The following is a 19904-nucleotide window of genomic DNA, read 5'->3' on the forward strand; positions in this document are numbered from 1 at the left end:
ACACACACACACACACACACACACACACACACACACACACACACACACAAAATGGTGATTATTAATATATTATTCTATTGATATTGATGACAAAGCATTTTTAAAAAATTTTATCAACTAAAAACTTCATTGCAAGCACAATGATTACTAAAAAAATTTATCCGTGTTAGAGAACGGAGAAAAATGTATAATATTTACACGTAAAATAAATAATACAACTCTTATATTGACGATTAACATGTTAACATTGTCTATTGTTATCTGATCAATGAGAGAGTTTATCACATTGCAGGGCCGCAATTGAAAGATATTAAACTTTTATTTTAATTCTTTGAAATTACAGACGACCGTGGAAGAATTGGTTACAGCAACGGCTTATTTTGATTTGTTTCTTCGATCTGTAACTGATCCTGGCTTGTTGCGATCACTCGTTAGATTTCTGTTAGAAAATAATTATGAAGATTGTAGAATACTAGATTGCCTAATACAAAGGATTTCTTCTCGATCGAGGGTAAATTATAAATCTGATAGAATATTTCTTAGATATAAACTTATTTTTAACATTTTATTTTTTAATTTAGTTATGCATAGTTACTCTGGCGTTATTTGAAACTCTAATTAATTTAAATTGTGAAGATATCATGTTGGAATTGTGTTTGGGTGCATTAAATCCGTGTTCACACGTAATGTTTTCTCAACGTAGTCGACTGAGAGATGTAGATCCTTTTGGACGAGCGGCAGAAAAATTTTTATCTTTAACACCACGTTGTTGTTCTGTATTTACGCCAATGGACTCGCAAACAAATTCTTTACCTAACGTTGTACTATCTACATACGACAAATATGGATGCATTACATCTGATTCCATGAAATCGTTACCAGCATCAATAAATTATGGTACTAGATTATCAGATAGCTTATATGGAAATTATCATGCATATCTCTGTGATGCCAGACAAAAAATTAAAGCTTGCCGTATTGCGTGTTCCAATTGGTCTTGCCAGTATGATGGTAATTTACCTCAACATAGTAATATTAGCATGACTACATTGATAGATGAAAATATTGTATCTGATCAATCACAGAAAAAGGCAGAAGGATCTAGAACATTGAAAATGATTAAGAATGCAATGAAATGCGAAAATGATAATGATGCATCATTGGACAATGTGTTACTTAATATTCAATCTTTATTGGAAGGAAAAGATTTAAATAGTAATGAACATAATTTTAAAAACGAATTGAATATGGATATTGCATTGTCTCTTGATGAACAAGCACAATTGGATGCCGATATTGCAGAGTTGTTGAACGAAAACATTGGAATGACAGAATGTACAGAAGAAACCTGTTTAAATAAAAAAGAATTCGATAGCTGTATAGAAGACTCGACCACGGCTATGAATTCACTTATATCACTAGGTGAGAGTAGCGGCTACGAAAGCTTTGCGTTTAAAGGCTCGCCAGAGTCAACACCGGATAAGGAAACCAATGAAGATCGGATGAGTGAACATGAAGAAACGCACATTATAATTAAGAAAGAGATTGACGATGTCCCTATGCGTAATGACGCGGAATCAAACCCTCCAATAATTGTGAAAACATCATCGAATAAATTAAATAAAGATCCTTTGTACCGACAGGACGTTTTTAACGGTCAGCCAAATGTTGGTATATTTTTAGATGTGATTTTACGAAAACTCGAGTGTATGACAAGCAATAATTTATATGTCAATTTACATCTCACGGGCCTCATTAGCAGATTGGCAATATATTCTCAACCGTTACTGCAATCGTTTCTGTTAAACCATTCTCTTGTATTTCAACCCAGCATCAAGTCTTTGTTTCAGGTACTTACTCGTTGTTGCATTTGTGATTATGCAATGATATTGCACATTATTATCCGTGTTTGCAGACTTACATTGATTTTAATCTAATTTGTTTGAGTTTTTCTTCTAAAGAACATTATTAGTTTTATTATCTAGATGTTGTGGATCGCTATGAAAATCAAGAGAAATAATATTTTTACAATTTATATTGCAGGTGCTTGCATCATTAAAACATAAAATAGATCAATTTCTTTCAAAACATAACAATGTGGATTTATTAGTTGAACAAGCAAAAATATTTCTGATTAATCGAGAAAACAAATTAGTAAATGCGAGGAAAAATGTAATAGAAGCTGCTGCGCAATCGTCATCTATTAAAAGACAATCTTTAACTGGTGAACCATTCTCAAGAGGTACTATTTATTTCGTGAATATATCTTAAGAATTAGATATATCTTTCATTCATTATTGATAAAGAATAAACATTGGGTTCAATACTGTAATCGCTTACTCATTGACTCTCTTCTCTTTTATTTTTCTCTTATTTTTTCTATTCTCTTATTTATATTCTTTTCTGCGTCTTTTACCCTTTTTATAACTTTACAACTACATTAATCTTACCCTTTAAAATTTTGTGCACACTGGAAGTATTCAAAAGATGTATGTATTGATATAAAATATTTTTGCTTGTATATTATGTAAATTCCAAATTATTATATCAAATTATTATATTTGTATTTATAGGGGAACCAAAAAGGAAAAGTTTGACATCATCATTCACACAAATGTTTAGACGATCAAGTGGCGGTTTAGGTCCAAGTCTAACAAATTCCATCAATCAGCCGTCCAGTATATCAGAAGATCAGTTACAAATAGTTGGATCTGGATATAAGTAAATTATTTCAGATTTTTATACTTTATAATAAATTATACTTTATAGTAAATTATAATATGAAAAGAAAAATCTAGATCAAGGATTCCCAAGTATAAGAGTCAGTTTTTTATCACGATGTTTAAAACGTTAAATTATACTTCGTTACTTCGCGTAGCTACAAATTTACAATACAAATTTATACAAATTTGCGCACGTCTGTTCTTTTACATATGACTTTATACATATGTAAAGTTGGATTTTTAATAGTAGAAATCAAAACCAAATTTTAAATAAATTGCAATTATCAAATTCCTTGTCTGAAAATAATTCATGTCGATGTCGACATCGAAAAGATTTATTGACAGAATCGAAAATAAACACATTTTTCACATTAAATATTTGAAAAATTATCCTAAATCTATTACTAAGATCTAATTACGTTGGAGATGATTTTAATCCCACGAGTATGAATGAATAAGTGAATGAATAAATGGAATGCAATATAGTTACATATTCTTCTCTTCAATAGGTATACGAAAACTTCGTGGGAATCACCGAATGAAATAAGCCCAGTGCAAAATGTTGTACTATGTTCTGTAATTTTAGATGAATGGCTTAAAGAGCTCGCAGCAATCACTCAGGAGCATGCTATTATGTCCATTACAGATGGTAATAGATTTATATGAATTTGGAAAATGAAACAAGAGAGAACATTTGAAAATATTCCCCTCCGCTTATATATATGTAATTCAAATGTAAAGAAAATAAAAAATATGTATTTTCGACAAATTCAATTCCGCGTAATGCTGAAATTAATTTGGCACATTTCTGAGTAAAAATCATGAAATATAAAAAAATGTTTTAGACAAAAATTTTATCCTGCGCAAAAAGAATATAATCGAGTAACACAAAATGACAATCACTCACTTGTTTGCTCGTTATTTATTGCACACAGGTGAAGACTGATTTCGCGGTACTCTTGTCACACGGGTACTCATGTGACACACATACACATATGCACACATTGATTCGAAACAGTTGAACACACGTATAATAGAAAATATTGTAAAAGGATTAAATGTTCTAAATGGCTCTTCATTGTGATTCCTTTAAAAAGAATTTATATTATTACTTTCAAAAGATATGTAACATTAATTATGCATACTTTTTAAAATAAAATAAATATAATGAATAAAAAATTTTATGAGGTTTTACACTGAAATAGCCATTTATTTGAAAGTAGTTCCAGAATGAATGTAAATAGTCAAATCCGCCACTAATTGGATACAATGATACCTTTAAAAATGTGAACTAAAAAAATATGGAAGAAAACATTGAGGAAGAAAACGATAAATTAATATAAATGCTATATTTTTGTTTATAGTAAAAAAATTATTTAATTAACATTGTTAATAATAAATAAAACGTTTTAAAGAATTGTATAAATGAATTTTTTTAAATTTAAACTTTTAAATTTTTAAAAACTAATTATGTGGTTAAACTAAATTATGTGATAAAAACTAATGCGGTTAAATTACACGAAAAAAACATTAAAGAAACATATTTAATAGACATCTATCTACAAAATCAAAACTTAGTGATTATGCTTATGTTTTGAAGTGATTCTTATTACTTGCCCGACATTAAAAGTTTAAAAACTTTTCATTATTAATAATATTTAATAATTATACATATAGATAATGATGCAACAAGTCATTCGTTTCTTTTAATTGCGTGTATGTAACGGCGTCCATGCAATGAGTTTATCTTATTATGTTTGTTATGCTGTTAGGGACAAAACAATTATTTACCACGTGATAACTTCTTCTTGTTCACATTCAAAAGCTTAGTCGAGAAATAATCTTTAAGAGCGAGGGTCTTTATCTAACTGTGCGAGAACTATATGTTTGTATGAGACTTAATTATTCATTTCCTTGCGAGCTCATATTTCATCTCTCTAATATTCTTTCGCGCGTAAAATGCTCGCCATTACATTGTATGCGCACTGTTGCCGTGTTTGGTATTACACGACTCGTATGTTATGATCGACGTATTGTATCGCGTAATTCTCAAATACATTATTGTTATTTGTTACATGTAATTTTGTATGATTGATATTTCTCTCGTCCTTCGATTTTCCTCACTTACGAGTCACCCATCTATTACTAAGCGGTCCATTTCGTCCGTCGTTCTGTATGCAAAATTGTGGTCTGATCCTATTTTTCTGTATTTTTTTCTTAAACGCGACGAAGTTGTGCCGTGCTCGTGAGGACGGTCACAATATATATAAAATTTATAGTTATATTTTTATTTAAAAAATTCCTAATTTTACTCTATTTCTAAATCAGGATCTTCCCTTAATGTATAAAATATAAAAATATTATATATAGGGTAAGGTGAGGTTTTCTTTGTCCACGGAGCTATTCCAGTTAACAATGTTTGTTTTTAATTAATATATATTTAACATTTAAAGATCATGTTTATTTTTAAAATGCAATCGTTTGAGAGTAATGTACAATTATAAGCAAATTATAGTTTATTGAAGTTTTAGAACAGTAATGCAAAAATAATCTCTGATAATCATGAATTATTTTCTTACATTATTAATTTTTTTTAAGATCTTCAATGAGCGGAAGAATTCTACTTTGATATATGTACACTTTCAGTTTAGATATTTATGTAATATTTTTCTCTATTAAATGTTAATTTTTATGCTTACAAGAGGTTACATTATGTTCAGTAATAAATCATGTTTGAAATTTAATTGAATGAGACATTTTACTGTAAAATTTTCATATCACTTTAAGTGAAATTTGAAATTTGACGAAACAATCCCATCTTATCTTATAAAAATTATAATAAAATGAATAAAATAAATATAAAGATAAAGGTATACAATATAATTACTATGTCATAATATGAAATATCGTAAATTATAGATTTATTATAACGAATAAAATAGTATTTAAAATTATCTTATATATATGAAAACACATATATGTGTACTTTATGTATCGATTACTCTCCATGTCCCGCAGCTCTACGTAATAAAACATATATCTTTTCTTTGATCCAATCCTTATTATAAGGAGCATAAGTATTTGTTGATTTTTGGTAGACAAGACAAGATAAATCCGTTAATTGATCCACGAAATCAAATAACTGACTAATATCGTAAGTAATAGTTGGAGTGTTTGGATTTCGTCTCTTTAGATGTTCTTCATAAATTTTACAAACTCCTACAATAATAAATAAATAATTAATATTCGTAATTAGTATTGAAATATTATAAAAATACAAATGTATGCATACGTGTATGTATAGAATGTATTTTACATAATGATTAACAAATTACTGAGCGAGTCATAAGTATGTTTTAAAATATCGTATTACTGGATGAAAAAGAATAAATGTTCTTGTAAATATTAGGTCATAAATGTTTCGTTGCCAAAATAACAGACATAAATATAATAAGATCAAATAGTGACTTTAAAGTGTGAAGTATTTTAATGTTCCATATTCATAATTTTTTACACATGCTTTAGCATGACTGACATACACATAACTGTTCTTCATAGAACATTTGTATTTTCTTTTTAAGAGTCGCACTTATAAAATTTTTTAAATATATTTATGACTCGCCTTATATAATATTGTATATAGAACTGCATCATTCTCTTTTGAGTGTGTGCACGTAACTACGTGTGCGTGTGTGCATAAAGATGACCCTACACAATCGATAACACTGATCAGTAATATTGAATCAGTATGCATTAATATTTTTAGTATTTTTACAATTTTACACGATCAGTATTATTGACAGTACACATATGTTTCACTTTAGTTTTACATGCATTATCTATTGCACTATGACTGTGGGTTACGTTCAGCAGAAAAAGCAATTTTGCAACTGTTGTAAAATTCTTGAATATAATTGATTTATACATTTAGATCTAAAAAAAACTAAGGGCAACAGCAATCATATTTAAAAAAATGCGTGTTCAAATCGGCAAAGCGGCTAGTCTATTCGTCAAGTAAATGAACATAATTGGTTGTTATTTATAGATCCAACTAATATTCAATCATTCAGCAGGCTAGCCGCTTGAACGCGCAATTTTACAACAGTTGCAAAATTACTTTTTCTGTTGAACCATAGATTTTAAAAAAGCGGTACTGATGCTCGAGAATCAAAATCTAGATCACCATTAGTATTCTATCAATAGTCAATCTATCAATCATACACAAAGTAATATTGTCAATATTTATTAATACTGATAGTATTATTAACCGTATAGGATCATCTTTAAGCTGATTCTGCATTAGTCGCATCGCAGTGTTGCAAGCGTTGTAGTCCAAAGAGTCAAGGTAACTTGGATCGCAACGCTTGCGACACTACGATACGGTTAATGTAGAATTAGCATTGGGTATACATGTGCATGTGTATGAATTTTTAATATATAGGATGTCTAGTTTAATATACAGGATATCTGATTTAATATACAGGATATCTGGTTTAATATATAGGATATCTGGTTTAATATACAAGATATCTGGTTTAATATACAGGATATCTGGTTTAATATATCAGATATCTGATTTAATATATAGAAATTCTGCTGACAACGTTTTGGGCAGATAAGCAGATTAAATAGAATCGAAAAGTCCTGTTTTTGCAATTTTCGCGATAATTAACGAGATATTAATTTCTAAAGCTCGCCGAATAAGAGCGTATCCGTCCGGTCAAATGTACGCCCGGTCATGTGAGAATGATTCACTTGCACATTGTTGTGTAATTGCTTACTGCCAATAACAGCAACTTCTGCGTAAGAAGTTTTAAAAATTTTGTCTAACACTGTGATTGGCATATGCGTACAATTGGCTCGTGTACAATTGATATATATACCTAGTCATGATCGTTAGATGCGCAAGGAATTATTTTTTTCGCTGTCGTAACTTTTTTTATTACTGCTTATAATAAACAAATTTTTAGTCCCCATGCGCTTAGCGATCACGAGATCAATGGACATGCATTTGGCAGATATAGCCAGATAGATACGTATTTATTCGGCGATTTTTAGAAATTAATATTTCTAAAAAATTAATATTAAATTAATTAATATCTCATTAACTATTGCAAAAATTATAAAATAGTAGAGAACTTTCCAACTCAGTTTAGTCTACTCTATCAGCTTACGAGCGTTGTCGGCAGAATTACCAGACATTCTGTATAAATGCTATCGTATTACTTATGTTTTATTTTTCCTATTTCTTATAGATATAAAGGTGTAGAATCAATTGATTTTATGTTGCTTAATGCAATCTTATTTTCATAAAAAATTATAATTTTATATAACATGCATAATAAAAAAGAGCATTAATATCTGTTACTAAAATTTGTAACTTAAATTTATAATATAATATTACCATAAATTATAGTTCAAATTACCTTCCATACATTCATTAATGCTTTCATAATCAGAATATGTTCTTGTTTCAGGTCTGACACCAGGTTGTACTAATAGTATTGTATGAGACTAAAATAAAATAGAAGTAAATGCTAATGTAAACTTAATAAACATTATCAATAACTGTCCGACTCAGATTTTAAATCTTAAATTGGAACCACAAAATGATTGTTACAAATTGTTTATTACTGAAAATGAATCTGTAAATGATGTTCAATAATTAAGTGAACATAATCTATTGTGATTGAAAGAAAAAGAGGCATCTAGATCAAATTATTATTTATCAAATTTTCTAAAAAATATCGGCTTAAGCATAATCTAGATCTTCCGTATTCGTAAATTCATTCAAACCATTCTCACATTTAATAAAAAGCATCAGAAATCGAATAAAAATTATCTGTAATAAAAATTATCCAAAATTTTAACATTGTCCCAAATGAATTCATGATTGAGATGCAACCTATAATTCATAATAAACAGAGTTAGTAAAAGTATTCCACTGAATGTGACTGCGATGTTCTTTCACTAATATTTTCTGCAAGTTTGTCCTGCATAAGTTGCATCATAATTCTTACAGCTAATTTTACCCCACTATGTTCTTTTTTAATTCATGGGACAAAGGAGTCTTGTATATTTTGATAAAGTTGTGTAGTTTATTAATATCGACATTCTCTGCATCATTGACAATGTCCCTGAATTTGATGAAAATTATATGCTTTTGAAGAAATGCTTTTGAAGAATTCTGAATTCATTGACAAATTTATTTTCAGCGATAAAACATCTATAAAAATCATTGTTCCATTCTTGATCTAGAAAAAGAATTTATATTTATCGAACAGTGTTATTAATTATATATAATAAAAATGTATGAATATTAATCGATTAAATTTTTCATTGTGTCATATTATTTATGTAAAAAATAACACAAAGAAGTAGAAAAACTATAAATTTTAATGTTATAAAAATATTATAATTGGAAGATATTCATTATAATATTAATACAATATATTGTATAAATTAACTATAATTTTATATATTACATATATATATTGGGTTGTCCGGAAAGTTCGTGTCGATTTTGAAGGAAAATTAAAACGCAGAAGATTTAAATTATAGTATACATTTATTAAATTTAAATCTTTTGCGGTACGAACTTTCCGGATAACCCAATATGTAACACATAATATACAAATATAATATACAAATACAATACAGTATAAATGCCTATATCTTTTTTCCCTATCAATAATTATAATTAGAATTATATACATATAAAAAAATCAATATAAATTTAGAATAAAATATGATTTTATTCTATAAAAAATATTATATATAAGGAAAATTATATAAGAATTGTTATAGAAGAAAAAATTTTATTTTGTTTACAAAAGATTATCACTGTTATGTCATATACAAACATTTTATCTCTTCTATAAATAGTTATGGAATGATTCAATAATTTATTTTTCTTAAATTTTCTTTAAATAAATAAGATTATCGATTTAAAAAATAAGCATATTTTTACTCAAATTTTGGTCAGATTGGTATAAATAACTGACCATAGAAGCAATCCTCAATATTACTACAAATCATATTTTAAGCATTTCTTATAAATTTATTGAATTTACTATATTTATGCAATCCGTGTCTTTTAAATCATATTATAGTAGTCTACTTGTAAATACAGAAATTTCACAAACAATTTGAAATTTCTGTATGATTCCTGAATGATACACCTTAAATCCTATTATTGTTAGGATTCCATAACATAATATAGACGTAACATTTTGTATAATGACAATATTTTTTATAAACAGTGACACAATTGTATGATAACAAAATATATAGTTCAACGTTTAGAAAAAAATGTACAATAAAGAATTCGTCAAGAAATGAAACATGATTATGCTTACCATTTTTGTTTACGCAGTCCTAGTAGATAAGTATGGATCATAAAATGATAACTCAGTAATTCGATAATAATCCAGATAATATGGAATGATAATCCCTTAAAACAATTTGGAAGCCTAAAAAAAGCAATTTATTGGAATCAAACGCGAATAAATCACAACGTTATACGAATAATTGATGACAAATAACACTTCATGGACTCTTCGATAATATATATTTATTCAAGAAGTATCATTAGATGCTAAAAAGGAGAAAGTCTCTCATCCTGCCCTCTGGTCTAAGTTCCAAAACATGATACAAGGAGACAAGTGTGATCTTAATACGTTTAATTGCTGCAGCCAATCAGAGCTTGGCTTTTCATTCCGCCATTTTTTGGCGGAAAAACTCAGTTTTATGCATAATAAATAATCTCTCTCTCTCTCTCTCTCTCTCACTCTCTCTCTCTCTCTCTCTCGTTTAATATCATTTATAATAATTCTTTATATTTTCATTATTTTTATATTTTATATTATAATATTATGTTTTACAATCAAAGCTAAAAACTTTTTGACATTCATGTAAAAATGTTCTATTTATTTCATTTTATTAACAAAATAATTTTTAAATAATTTTATTTTTTATTTTATATAATTGATAATATAATTTTCATATAAGAATAATAAATTCATATAATTACTAAAATAATTTTATAATATCATTTTATTTTATTTTTTAAAATTAATTTATTTAAATCATTATTTATTGGAGAGAATACCTAATGACTTTAACAGAAATTTGTCACCTTGAGAGCGTTCCAAAACTTGATTCTGTTAACTCGAGTATCTTTTATCTTTATTCAACATTCGGGGACCAACAAGGATAAAATGATACTCGAGTTGACAGAGTTGAATTTTGGAACACAACCTGATATGTAGCGGGAAACCGAGACAGAAAACATTCTAGATCGCATTGGTTGAGCGTAGGGATTTTGTCAATATTTCGGTCAGAGTTTCTATCATGGAACATGAATTCCAGTAGGAATTATTCCGTTTTCCCTAGAAAAAACAATAAAAATCTAGGGAATAATTCCGAGTAGATTACCTTCTTTTTACATCATAGTTAACGGTTGATCAACGTAGTGTAGTTAAAAATTTGGTTCAAAAAAATTGTAAACTACTTCTTGTTTTGATTATTGTGATAGTAAAATACAATTTAGAAAAGTAAATTAGATTTCTTAATCTTTATTTAAGTATTACTCATTATAAAATGCTGTTTTGAATTTAAGCTTATTTTGAAAATATTAATTAAGAAAGAGAAAGGAATTCTATATTCACTATGGATAAAAGAAAATTGATATTGAGAAACAGTTTACATAAAGATATACAATCAAGTAATCAATCGTTGGAGAGAAGTGGCTCTAGCAGTAAACAAATAGATTCTTACATGACCAATGTTGCAACACAGGAAAGGAGTCAATCTTTTTATGAAGGCAGATTGTCAGATAGTAGGTCAACAACATTAAATATTAACTCTAAAGAAAAGAATTTATCTATTAAAGGTAAAAAAAGAAGTTTTTGTGAAACTGAGAATATATCAGAAACAGATGAGTGTCCAGTTACCTCTAAGGTATTGAGGACATCCAAACAACTTAATGGTCAAGCATTAGCAAATACATCTTTTAGCCAAGAGAATATTCATTTGTCAAAAAATCGTGTAACGATGACAAATAGGACTTTGGACACTACTAATCCATCTGTAGAAAAATCAGTTACATCGAAAAATAGAAGTGTGAATTATTTATCAGAAGATTCAGCTTCAGATAATAATTTTGACATTTCATACAATGATCGTAACATTGCAAAGAAAAAACAGAATAAAACTGCACTTGATAGAAATAAAAAGTGTATTACTTCAGATACTAATATCAGTTTTAGTTCTCCTAGAAAAATATGTCAAGAATCATCCACTAGTAAAACACTTATAGAACTTTGTATTTCTCAGAAAAAACAACAAGATAAAGAATTGCAACCAGCTTCAAAGTCAAATAAGCAGCATCTTTCAAAAGAGCAAGTTTTTCAGGAGCCATCTGTTTTTTTTAATTTTTTACAAAAATGTGGTATCATATTGTCAACTGACATACATACACTTAGTAAGTTTCCTTAGTATATACATCTCTTATTCTTTAATTGAAAATAAGGAAAATTTATAAATTTATATTTTACATGTTAAATTTTTTTTGTACAGTTGTTCCTCCATCCATTGCCAAACGAAAGATGAGAAAAGTATTAAATTCAAAGCAATATCAAAAAAAGGAAGTAATTGATTCAATAGAGGAATATATTAGACATGAACAAAATTTTTTGAATATGTTAAATGATATGGAAATATCTGATAATAATAGTTTCAGTGTTCTAAATAAAATAACACTTGCAAGAATTCTGTTAGAAATTCCAGAAATTCAAGCAGATGTATATAATATGTTCATATCTAAACTTAATGAATCTGTTCTTTTAGTGTAAGTATTAAAATCTATATAATTTTTCTAAATCTGAATTTGAATATTTTTTACAAATTATTATAATAATCTACTCACAAATAAATAAAAAGATTTTTTTCGTGTATCGAAATTTAAATTAATTGAAATGATTTTGATCCTTGATGAATGTGTTTATATTCTTGTGCATGTGTATCTCTGTAAAGGTTGGTATCAAATTAATACAATGTATTAATGAGAAGTTATAATGATTTGAACAGAACTAATTTTCTAATTTTAAGAGGAAATCAGAAATAAATGATTTTCAGTTATTGTTCACGTACACATTTTGGTCCATATATTTTATAAATTATAATAGTTTGTTAAAATTTCTTTAGAAAAATTCTTCTGTAGAAAAATTCATTGCAGACTTTCATTCGTCGAATTAATGATTGTTAAATTCTTTTGAATAATCCTATATTAAAGTTGTAATAAATAATACATTTTGAGATATACCATCTCTCTCAAAACTAATCCTCTATTTTGATCAATTTCACATGAACATTATTTATTATGATTTATTATTATGAACAATTTTATTTATAATTTTTTGAATGGTTATAATTCTTAATGAATCATTTTTGGACATAAGTTTACATGAACATTTTTTTATTTACTTGATTAACACACTGTATAAATTTAGTTTCAATCTTTACAGATATTGTGTATGTGTGTGTGTATACACACACACACACACACACACACACACACACGCGTAGAGTATCCACTCTGTGGGTCATTTAAAATGTTACAAGCTATTGTTCCTGAAAATATATTAGACATCAAAAATATATTAGACAAAATTTAAAATATAATTTTGAGACAAATTGTGAGATCATTCTTATAAATAAATTATAAAATATATGATCTTATTTTACACCGACAACTGCCTTGATTTTTATTTTAATTCTGTTGCTTATTATATGTCTTGTGAAATGTAAAATTAAGAAAAAACAAACACATTTTAATAAATACATATTGTATGTATTTTTATATAGAGATAATCTAGATGAGATACCTTGGGCTGTATTATTATTACAGCAATTTCGCTTTTTGGATACTATAACTGATATTGATATACTAACTACAAACATACAACAATTATTAGAAACATGTCCATCATGGTTTCAATGTGAACTTATTTTATTCTTGCCTGATATTTTGTCAGATGCTCAGCATCAGATTATCGTTGAAGTTTTAACGAAAATGTTGGAAGAAAATTGCGAGTTGATAAATGTAATTTTAAATTGTATTGGTAGTTTTAATCTTGGCAAGGAGTATTTGGAAGAATATCAAATTAAAATATTACACTTGTTAAAAACAAATATAAAACTAGAACTTATACCAATTATTATCAGGTACATTTAATTTCAAATTTATTACTTGTTCTTTTAATATTTAGTTATGATAATATCTTTTTTTAATTATCTTGCAGATTTCTTTTAAACGATTATGTATGTTCTGATGTTATCAAACAAATGTTGCTTATATTGCGTAATGTAGAAATGCAGCCTCTTGCTGGCGATGACGTTGAAAGCTGTTACAAAAATCAAGTACGAATAATTAAAACATTAAAGATATGTATGTTATCAGCTAAAGATGTGACGGATACCACAATAACAGTTATAAAAAATATTAATAAAAATCCAAAACCATTGGATTTAATCATTTTGATTTTAATATATTCTGGGACAATGAAGCAAAAAAATGCAGAAGCTTTGTTGAAACAAAATATACGATGCGGTTTTTACAGGATAAGTCTGCTTCATACGCTTTACAATGATTATAAAGAGGTTTGTATGTTTTGTATACAAAAAAAATTTGTAATTTATCCTTATTTGACAAAAATTACAATTTTATATATACAAGTAGATAAGCTTGATCAGAGAGGGAAATACCATATATATATATATATATATACACACACGATGTTATCGTATATGTTATATATGATATTGCATTGTATTTCATATGCATCTTTCTAGGTTGTTCGTGAATTACAGATACCAATGTTACAATTAGCGAGTAAACTATTAAAATCCGAAGAACGTGTGTTTATTATTTTTGCAATAGAATGGTTCCGATTACAGTTTCTCAGTCAAAAAGAAACATCGTTTAAGCAACGTGAGATAATAAAAAATATCATTCTTCTCATGGGTAATAATGATCAAACTGTGAAACATGCACTGACTGTACTTTGCAAAATGGCAGAGAATACAATAGAAAGAGATTGTTTAATATCACATTGTAACCATTTGAGAATTTTATTAGAAAAAGTCGATTGCTTTGGACTAGAAGAAGTTGGCACTTTGAGTGATTTGTTGCATGGATTATGTCTAACTGATAATTCCACTTCAGAATCTTTACGAGATGACTTGTTTATATTGTTGCAAAAACAGTTATCTATTGCGAAACCAGTGTAAGCCAAGTATAAAATTAATTAGAATAATATTTTTAAAGTTTTTGTAATGTACATATTGGATTACACATTTCAGTACAAAATGTAAAGGTGTTATGGGAGCAGTAATGGCAATAAAACATTTAGCAGGAAAAGCTGAAACATGCGATCAAGCTCTGAAGTTATTTAGTACGTTTATTTTATGCAATTTAAAAAATTGTGTATACATGCGCACACACGCAGTATATAAATCACAGTATATAAATCTCAAAAATGGATTCATGATAAAGTTTAATGTTCTTTGATGAATATTTCTTTCATAAATTGTTATGTAACAGTTAATATAGTAATGAAAAATTATTAACTTTTAATAGAAATATTTTATACAGATAAGGTAATGAAAAACGTAAAAAGTTGTTATAAATCGCAGTCTTTGTTCTATGATCAACTAACACAAGTAATTGAACAAACTGAACATATCAATATTGTTTTCATCGAAAAGATAAACAGCTACATTGAAAATGAGTTTGTTAATACATATATGACAGATAAAGTACAAACCAGGTAAATACGTTATGCAATATTATATACTATATACATTATATAAAGTATATGTGTACAGTGTGGATCATTTAATTTATTCAGCCAATTTAAAGATTTCCTCAAAATCTTTAAATTTAAAACAAAAATGTTCAAAGATTGTTCAGTTAGTAGGGAAAAAAGGTGCTAATCTTGGTTGATTAATCATGGGAAAATTGTAATGATGATGTTTAATTATAAGATATAAAAGAAACACAGATCTAAATAAATATACATAATTTTTTATCAGGGAAGCTCTAGTACCTAAATTTGGACTAAATAATGCAGAAAATGAGCAATTTGCACCCCAAAACTGCATATTAAATTTTGGAAATAAAAGAAATGGTCCAATTGCATCCATACTATTTCGACTTCTTAAGACGTGTTGTATGAGACTTAGTGAACATGGAGATTTAGAGGATATAGATGCTCTTTTGGGGTGCGAAATGTTAATGCCAGAAAATTTTGATGTACCAGAATGTTCAACATTAGATCTTATTGTATGTGGTATTAATTGGTAAGTATTTAATTAAATCTTTTTTTATGTTGCAATAATATGCACATAATTTCTATGTATCTATTTTTTAAGTTCAGCTAAGATTGTAAATAACTGTAAGGGAAATGTTACAGGTTTAGAGAAATAATTTCAGGCTTTGTCACGCAAACTGATCCTTTACTGCGAGGACAAGTATTAAAACGTTTAGATACTTTAATATATTTGCAAAGTGAATTTAATATATTGCTACCATTATGTGACATTAAATATCAACCACCACCATGTTATTTTCATTATTATCCATTGCCGCCGTTTGTAAAAATTGAAAAGAAAATTAATAAAAAAGGAAAGAAACCTACAAAAGAAAAGAAAATAAACACTTTTGTGACGATGAAGGATGAAGAGGAGATAGATTCTATATTGTATTCTAAAAATCCAGCATATTTCAGAAAATTTGACGCAAAGGTATCAAAAATAGTTTGTAACTTATATACGACTATTTTATTCACTTCTATTTTTAATAAATCTCAAGTATGCAGAAAAAATCCAAGTAATGAAAATTTTTATGGAGTTTATAAGTGATTATTGTTGTATTATATTATCAGAAATAGAATAACAACAATAAACTCGATACAAGTAATTGAGATTTTACTGAAAAAGATCCAAAATAAAAAATTAAAACGTTTATATTTTCTTCATCTATTTATTCTTTAAAGCAATAGAAACTTGTATATTGCTTTCTAGTGTTTGCTCGTATTGATATTTTTATTACATATATATTCGATTTGCAATTAGAAAGATATCTAAGTGAGATACATAATTTTTAAATTATTATTACGAATACTGATCATATTTGAAAATACTATGTAATGATATTTAGATAGCCTGCCTTTTGGATATTAAAATAGACATGCAGACATCGCAATCTGAGACACAAGGCATATCCATGAAACAAGTATGTTTTATTTTAAAAGAACTTTTGGCAATATTCGAAAGTGAACCTTCTGAGAACTTTGTGAAAGATTTAATATACTTATTACCAAATATTTGCTCAAAATTGGACGATGTTGTCAGCAAATTAAGACAAGATGACAATTATAATTTTCGAAAAGGTGCAAAATTATTATTGCACCTCCTCACCAGTATTTTTAATTGGAAAGGATTTTCGAGTGTAACATACAATACATTGTTACGCGGTGCGTTATTATTGTTAACTAATTACAAGAATTAAGTATCTAATATATAGATATATATTACTCATATTTTATTGATTTTTCAGAAGGATTACGTAGTTTAGCTAAACAAGTCAATGAAGAAAATACTTCATTGCGATCTTGTAAGGAACTTGTTGCAGAATCATACAAATATTTTGAATCGTTAACGGATATTGCTACCGAAATAGCATTAGCTACTGCTCTTGTCAATATGTGCCAATCATTAATGAAACATTCTGAGACTTATATCCAAGAACATAAGAGTAAACATGGTAAATGGTATAAGTATTTGATAAATGTTGAAATTTTGCAAATTTTTTCATTATATTATGGATTTCAGCAAAATTAGCACATGGATTTCTTTGCTTGGAATGGCCCGAAGACAAGCATACTGGTTCTCAATATAGGTTATTTGTTATTCAGTTATTAAATAATTGGATAGATAATGAACCGTCGCCATTAGATACAGTAACATCAGTTTTAGAATGGTTACCAGATGAAGTCAGTAATTTTGAAAATATTCAAAGCTCTTTGACAAGAATACCTTCTGTGAAAAGAAATATTTTTAATTTGTTATATAAAAAATTATTTGACGGTTTAATTAAAGGTATAAACATATCATTATTAGCGGTCAACTCGTAAGTATTATTTTATTTCTTCAAAATGTAGAAGTCAAATTCATTTTAAAAAATGTTCAACGAATTTTATACTATTATTATATCATTATTGTTTTATATAGAATTATTTTTAAGGATTTATTAATATGAATACACATATAAGTTCTTTTAAAATTTGTTGAGCAAACCTTTTGTTTTAGAGATCCAAAAAGAATAAAGATATGGCACAATATTACTTTAAATGTTCAAAAACTTGTGCAAATTTGTAAAACTTTGAAAACAAACACTATCATACAACTATTTTTGCGTTACATGCCAATGTTAATAAAACAATTTCTAAATATTGGTATACCAATATTTGAATATAATCTGAAGTATCAAACAGATGATGTAACTAGTATTTTAAAAATGATGCAAAGTAAGGAATAATTATTTTTATTGATAAGAATTATGGAATAATTCCATAAAAACATAATTTCGTTTTAATAGATTATTTGATAAATTTAGAATCAATGTTTCCTTATTGTCATGGAAATGTAAATAAAAATTTATTGTTATAAAGAAATTTGCCCATCTTTATATCTGAATTCTGAGTTCCTTGCGGCTAGTAACGGAATTTAGCTAAAATGAAAGATTATTGTTAAAGAATCAAAATGTTCCATAAAATTTTTTAAGTTACTATTTATTTAGAGATACTATTTAGAGATATTCTTTGAAACATTAGAAAATATATTAATAATTTTTTTTCTCAATGTCCAAGGTATTAGTTATAATGTTATTAAAAATTCTTTGTTCATTATAAGCAAGAATTCAATCGAGGTACGTAAATCGAACATTACACAATAACTTTTCGCCACTCCAATCATAGAAAATGATTAATACTTTATTTCCTATTAGTTTACAATAGTTTGTTTGCTTACATTCAAATTTGTTTCAAAATTATATAAAAAAATTATATAAAAAAATTCTTTAATCTTATCTAGAAGTTTCAGAAAAATATTTAGAAAAAATTTGAGAATTTTTTTACAGGATTTCAGTAAATATCCTGAGTATACAATTTGTTATTAGTCGTAAGAGGCCTAAAATAGACAAAGTTTTTTGCTCAAATGAGTTTTGTATTTTTTTATTAAAGTTGTAAGCATCTAAAGTAGCAGATATATTTTAATTGTGATAGCTAATCTATTTATCTAATTCATAAAAAACTTTTCGTTTTCAATCGTTTTGTAGTTATAAAAAATTATTATCTGATTATTTTTATTGAAATAATTGTTTCTAAATTTATCAAAAAAATCTTTTAGTTAAGTTGAAATCTTAAATTATAAAACATTCTACAATAGAAAACCTCCTGGCTGCATTTGGACGCTCATACGCTATAAGTTTCATTCTATTTTTTTCTACATGTGTACGATAAAGATAGAATGAAATTTACAGTGCGTGAGCATTCAAATCGATTGCAGCTCCTAATAACAGAAAATAAGTAAAAAGATTAGTTTTCTAATTTATTCATACATGTCATGTTTAGGTGGTACACGATACTTACATGCCATATGTTGCGACTGCACAGAAAAAAGGAATTTACTATTGTTTAAATATGTGCCTACAGCAAAATCTACATTAGAGAAATTAGTTTATAGTGTCAAAGGAATGTTGGTCCTTAATGATAGTGCAGCAGCATTTTGGATGGGAAATCTTGTCAATAAGAATTTAGACGGCCAGGAAATTTTTTCGCAGGTTTTTATCATTTTAGATTTTAATTTATTTTGTTTTGTATTGTGAATGAAATAAAACTTTATTAATAAAAATGAATTTATTATTTTTCTAGACATCATCAGAGGAAACTACTTTACCAGACATGAATACAAATTCGGAAGAATTAATAAATGCATCATCTGAAATTTTTGACTCCGATTTAGACGAAAATTTAGAAGAAATAGAAAATGATGATGTTGATGATTTGTAATCGTATGAGAAAGAATATAATATTCTGTGATTTAATTAGAAATCAGAAA

The 19904-nt window shown here is 27.1% G+C and overlaps 3 protein-coding genes across 3 annotated transcripts in view; 2 read left to right on the forward strand and 1 right to left on the reverse strand.

The window, feature by feature from the left end:
* The window catches only part of LOC105624936 (UPF0518 protein AAEL005291-like), a 6448-nt gene extending 3059 nt beyond the window's left edge, over positions 1-3389 (forward strand). The window contains exons 6-11 of the mRNA XM_012206282.1: positions 344-511; positions 582-1850; positions 2044-2242; positions 2478-2489; positions 2574-2721; positions 3233-3389. Of these exons, the coding sequence (XP_012061672.1) occupies positions 344-511; positions 582-1850; positions 2044-2242; positions 2478-2489; positions 2574-2721; positions 3233-3389 (1953 nt within the window). The remainder of the gene's footprint in view (positions 1-343; positions 512-581; positions 1851-2043; positions 2243-2477; positions 2490-2573; positions 2722-3232) is intronic.
* A 2077-nt stretch (positions 3390-5466) lies between these two features.
* On the reverse strand, positions 5467-10256 carry LOC105624926 (enhancer of rudimentary homolog). Its single transcript, XM_012206272.1, has 3 exons — positions 10082-10256; positions 8150-8237; positions 5467-5942 (listed from the first exon to the last, which is right to left on the reverse strand). Exons 1-3 carry the CDS (start codon positions 10082-10084, stop codon positions 5722-5724), a joined length of 312 nt encoding a protein of 103 aa, XP_012061662.1. The 5' UTR covers positions 10085-10256; the 3' UTR covers positions 5467-5721.
* A 1137-nt stretch (positions 10257-11393) lies between these two features.
* On the forward strand, positions 11394-19904 carry LOC105625713 (Fanconi anemia group D2 protein). The gene is made up of 16 exons (XM_012207037.1): positions 11394-11562; positions 11617-12207; positions 12303-12573; positions 13590-13949; positions 14027-14384; positions 14577-15010; positions 15087-15178; positions 15379-15553; positions 15819-16085; positions 16199-16529; positions 16945-17260; positions 17344-17550; positions 17619-17916; positions 18096-18313; positions 19418-19626; positions 19718-19904. The coding sequence occupies exons 1-16, from the start codon at positions 11394-11396 to the stop codon at positions 19853-19855; spliced, it is 4434 nt and encodes a 1477-aa protein (XP_012062427.1). The 3' UTR covers positions 19856-19904.

This window comes from Atta cephalotes, assembly GCF_000143395.1.
Source record: "Atta cephalotes unplaced genomic scaffold scaffold00003, whole genome shotgun sequence".
Lineage (NCBI taxonomy): Eukaryota > Metazoa > Arthropoda > Insecta > Hymenoptera > Formicidae > Atta > Atta cephalotes.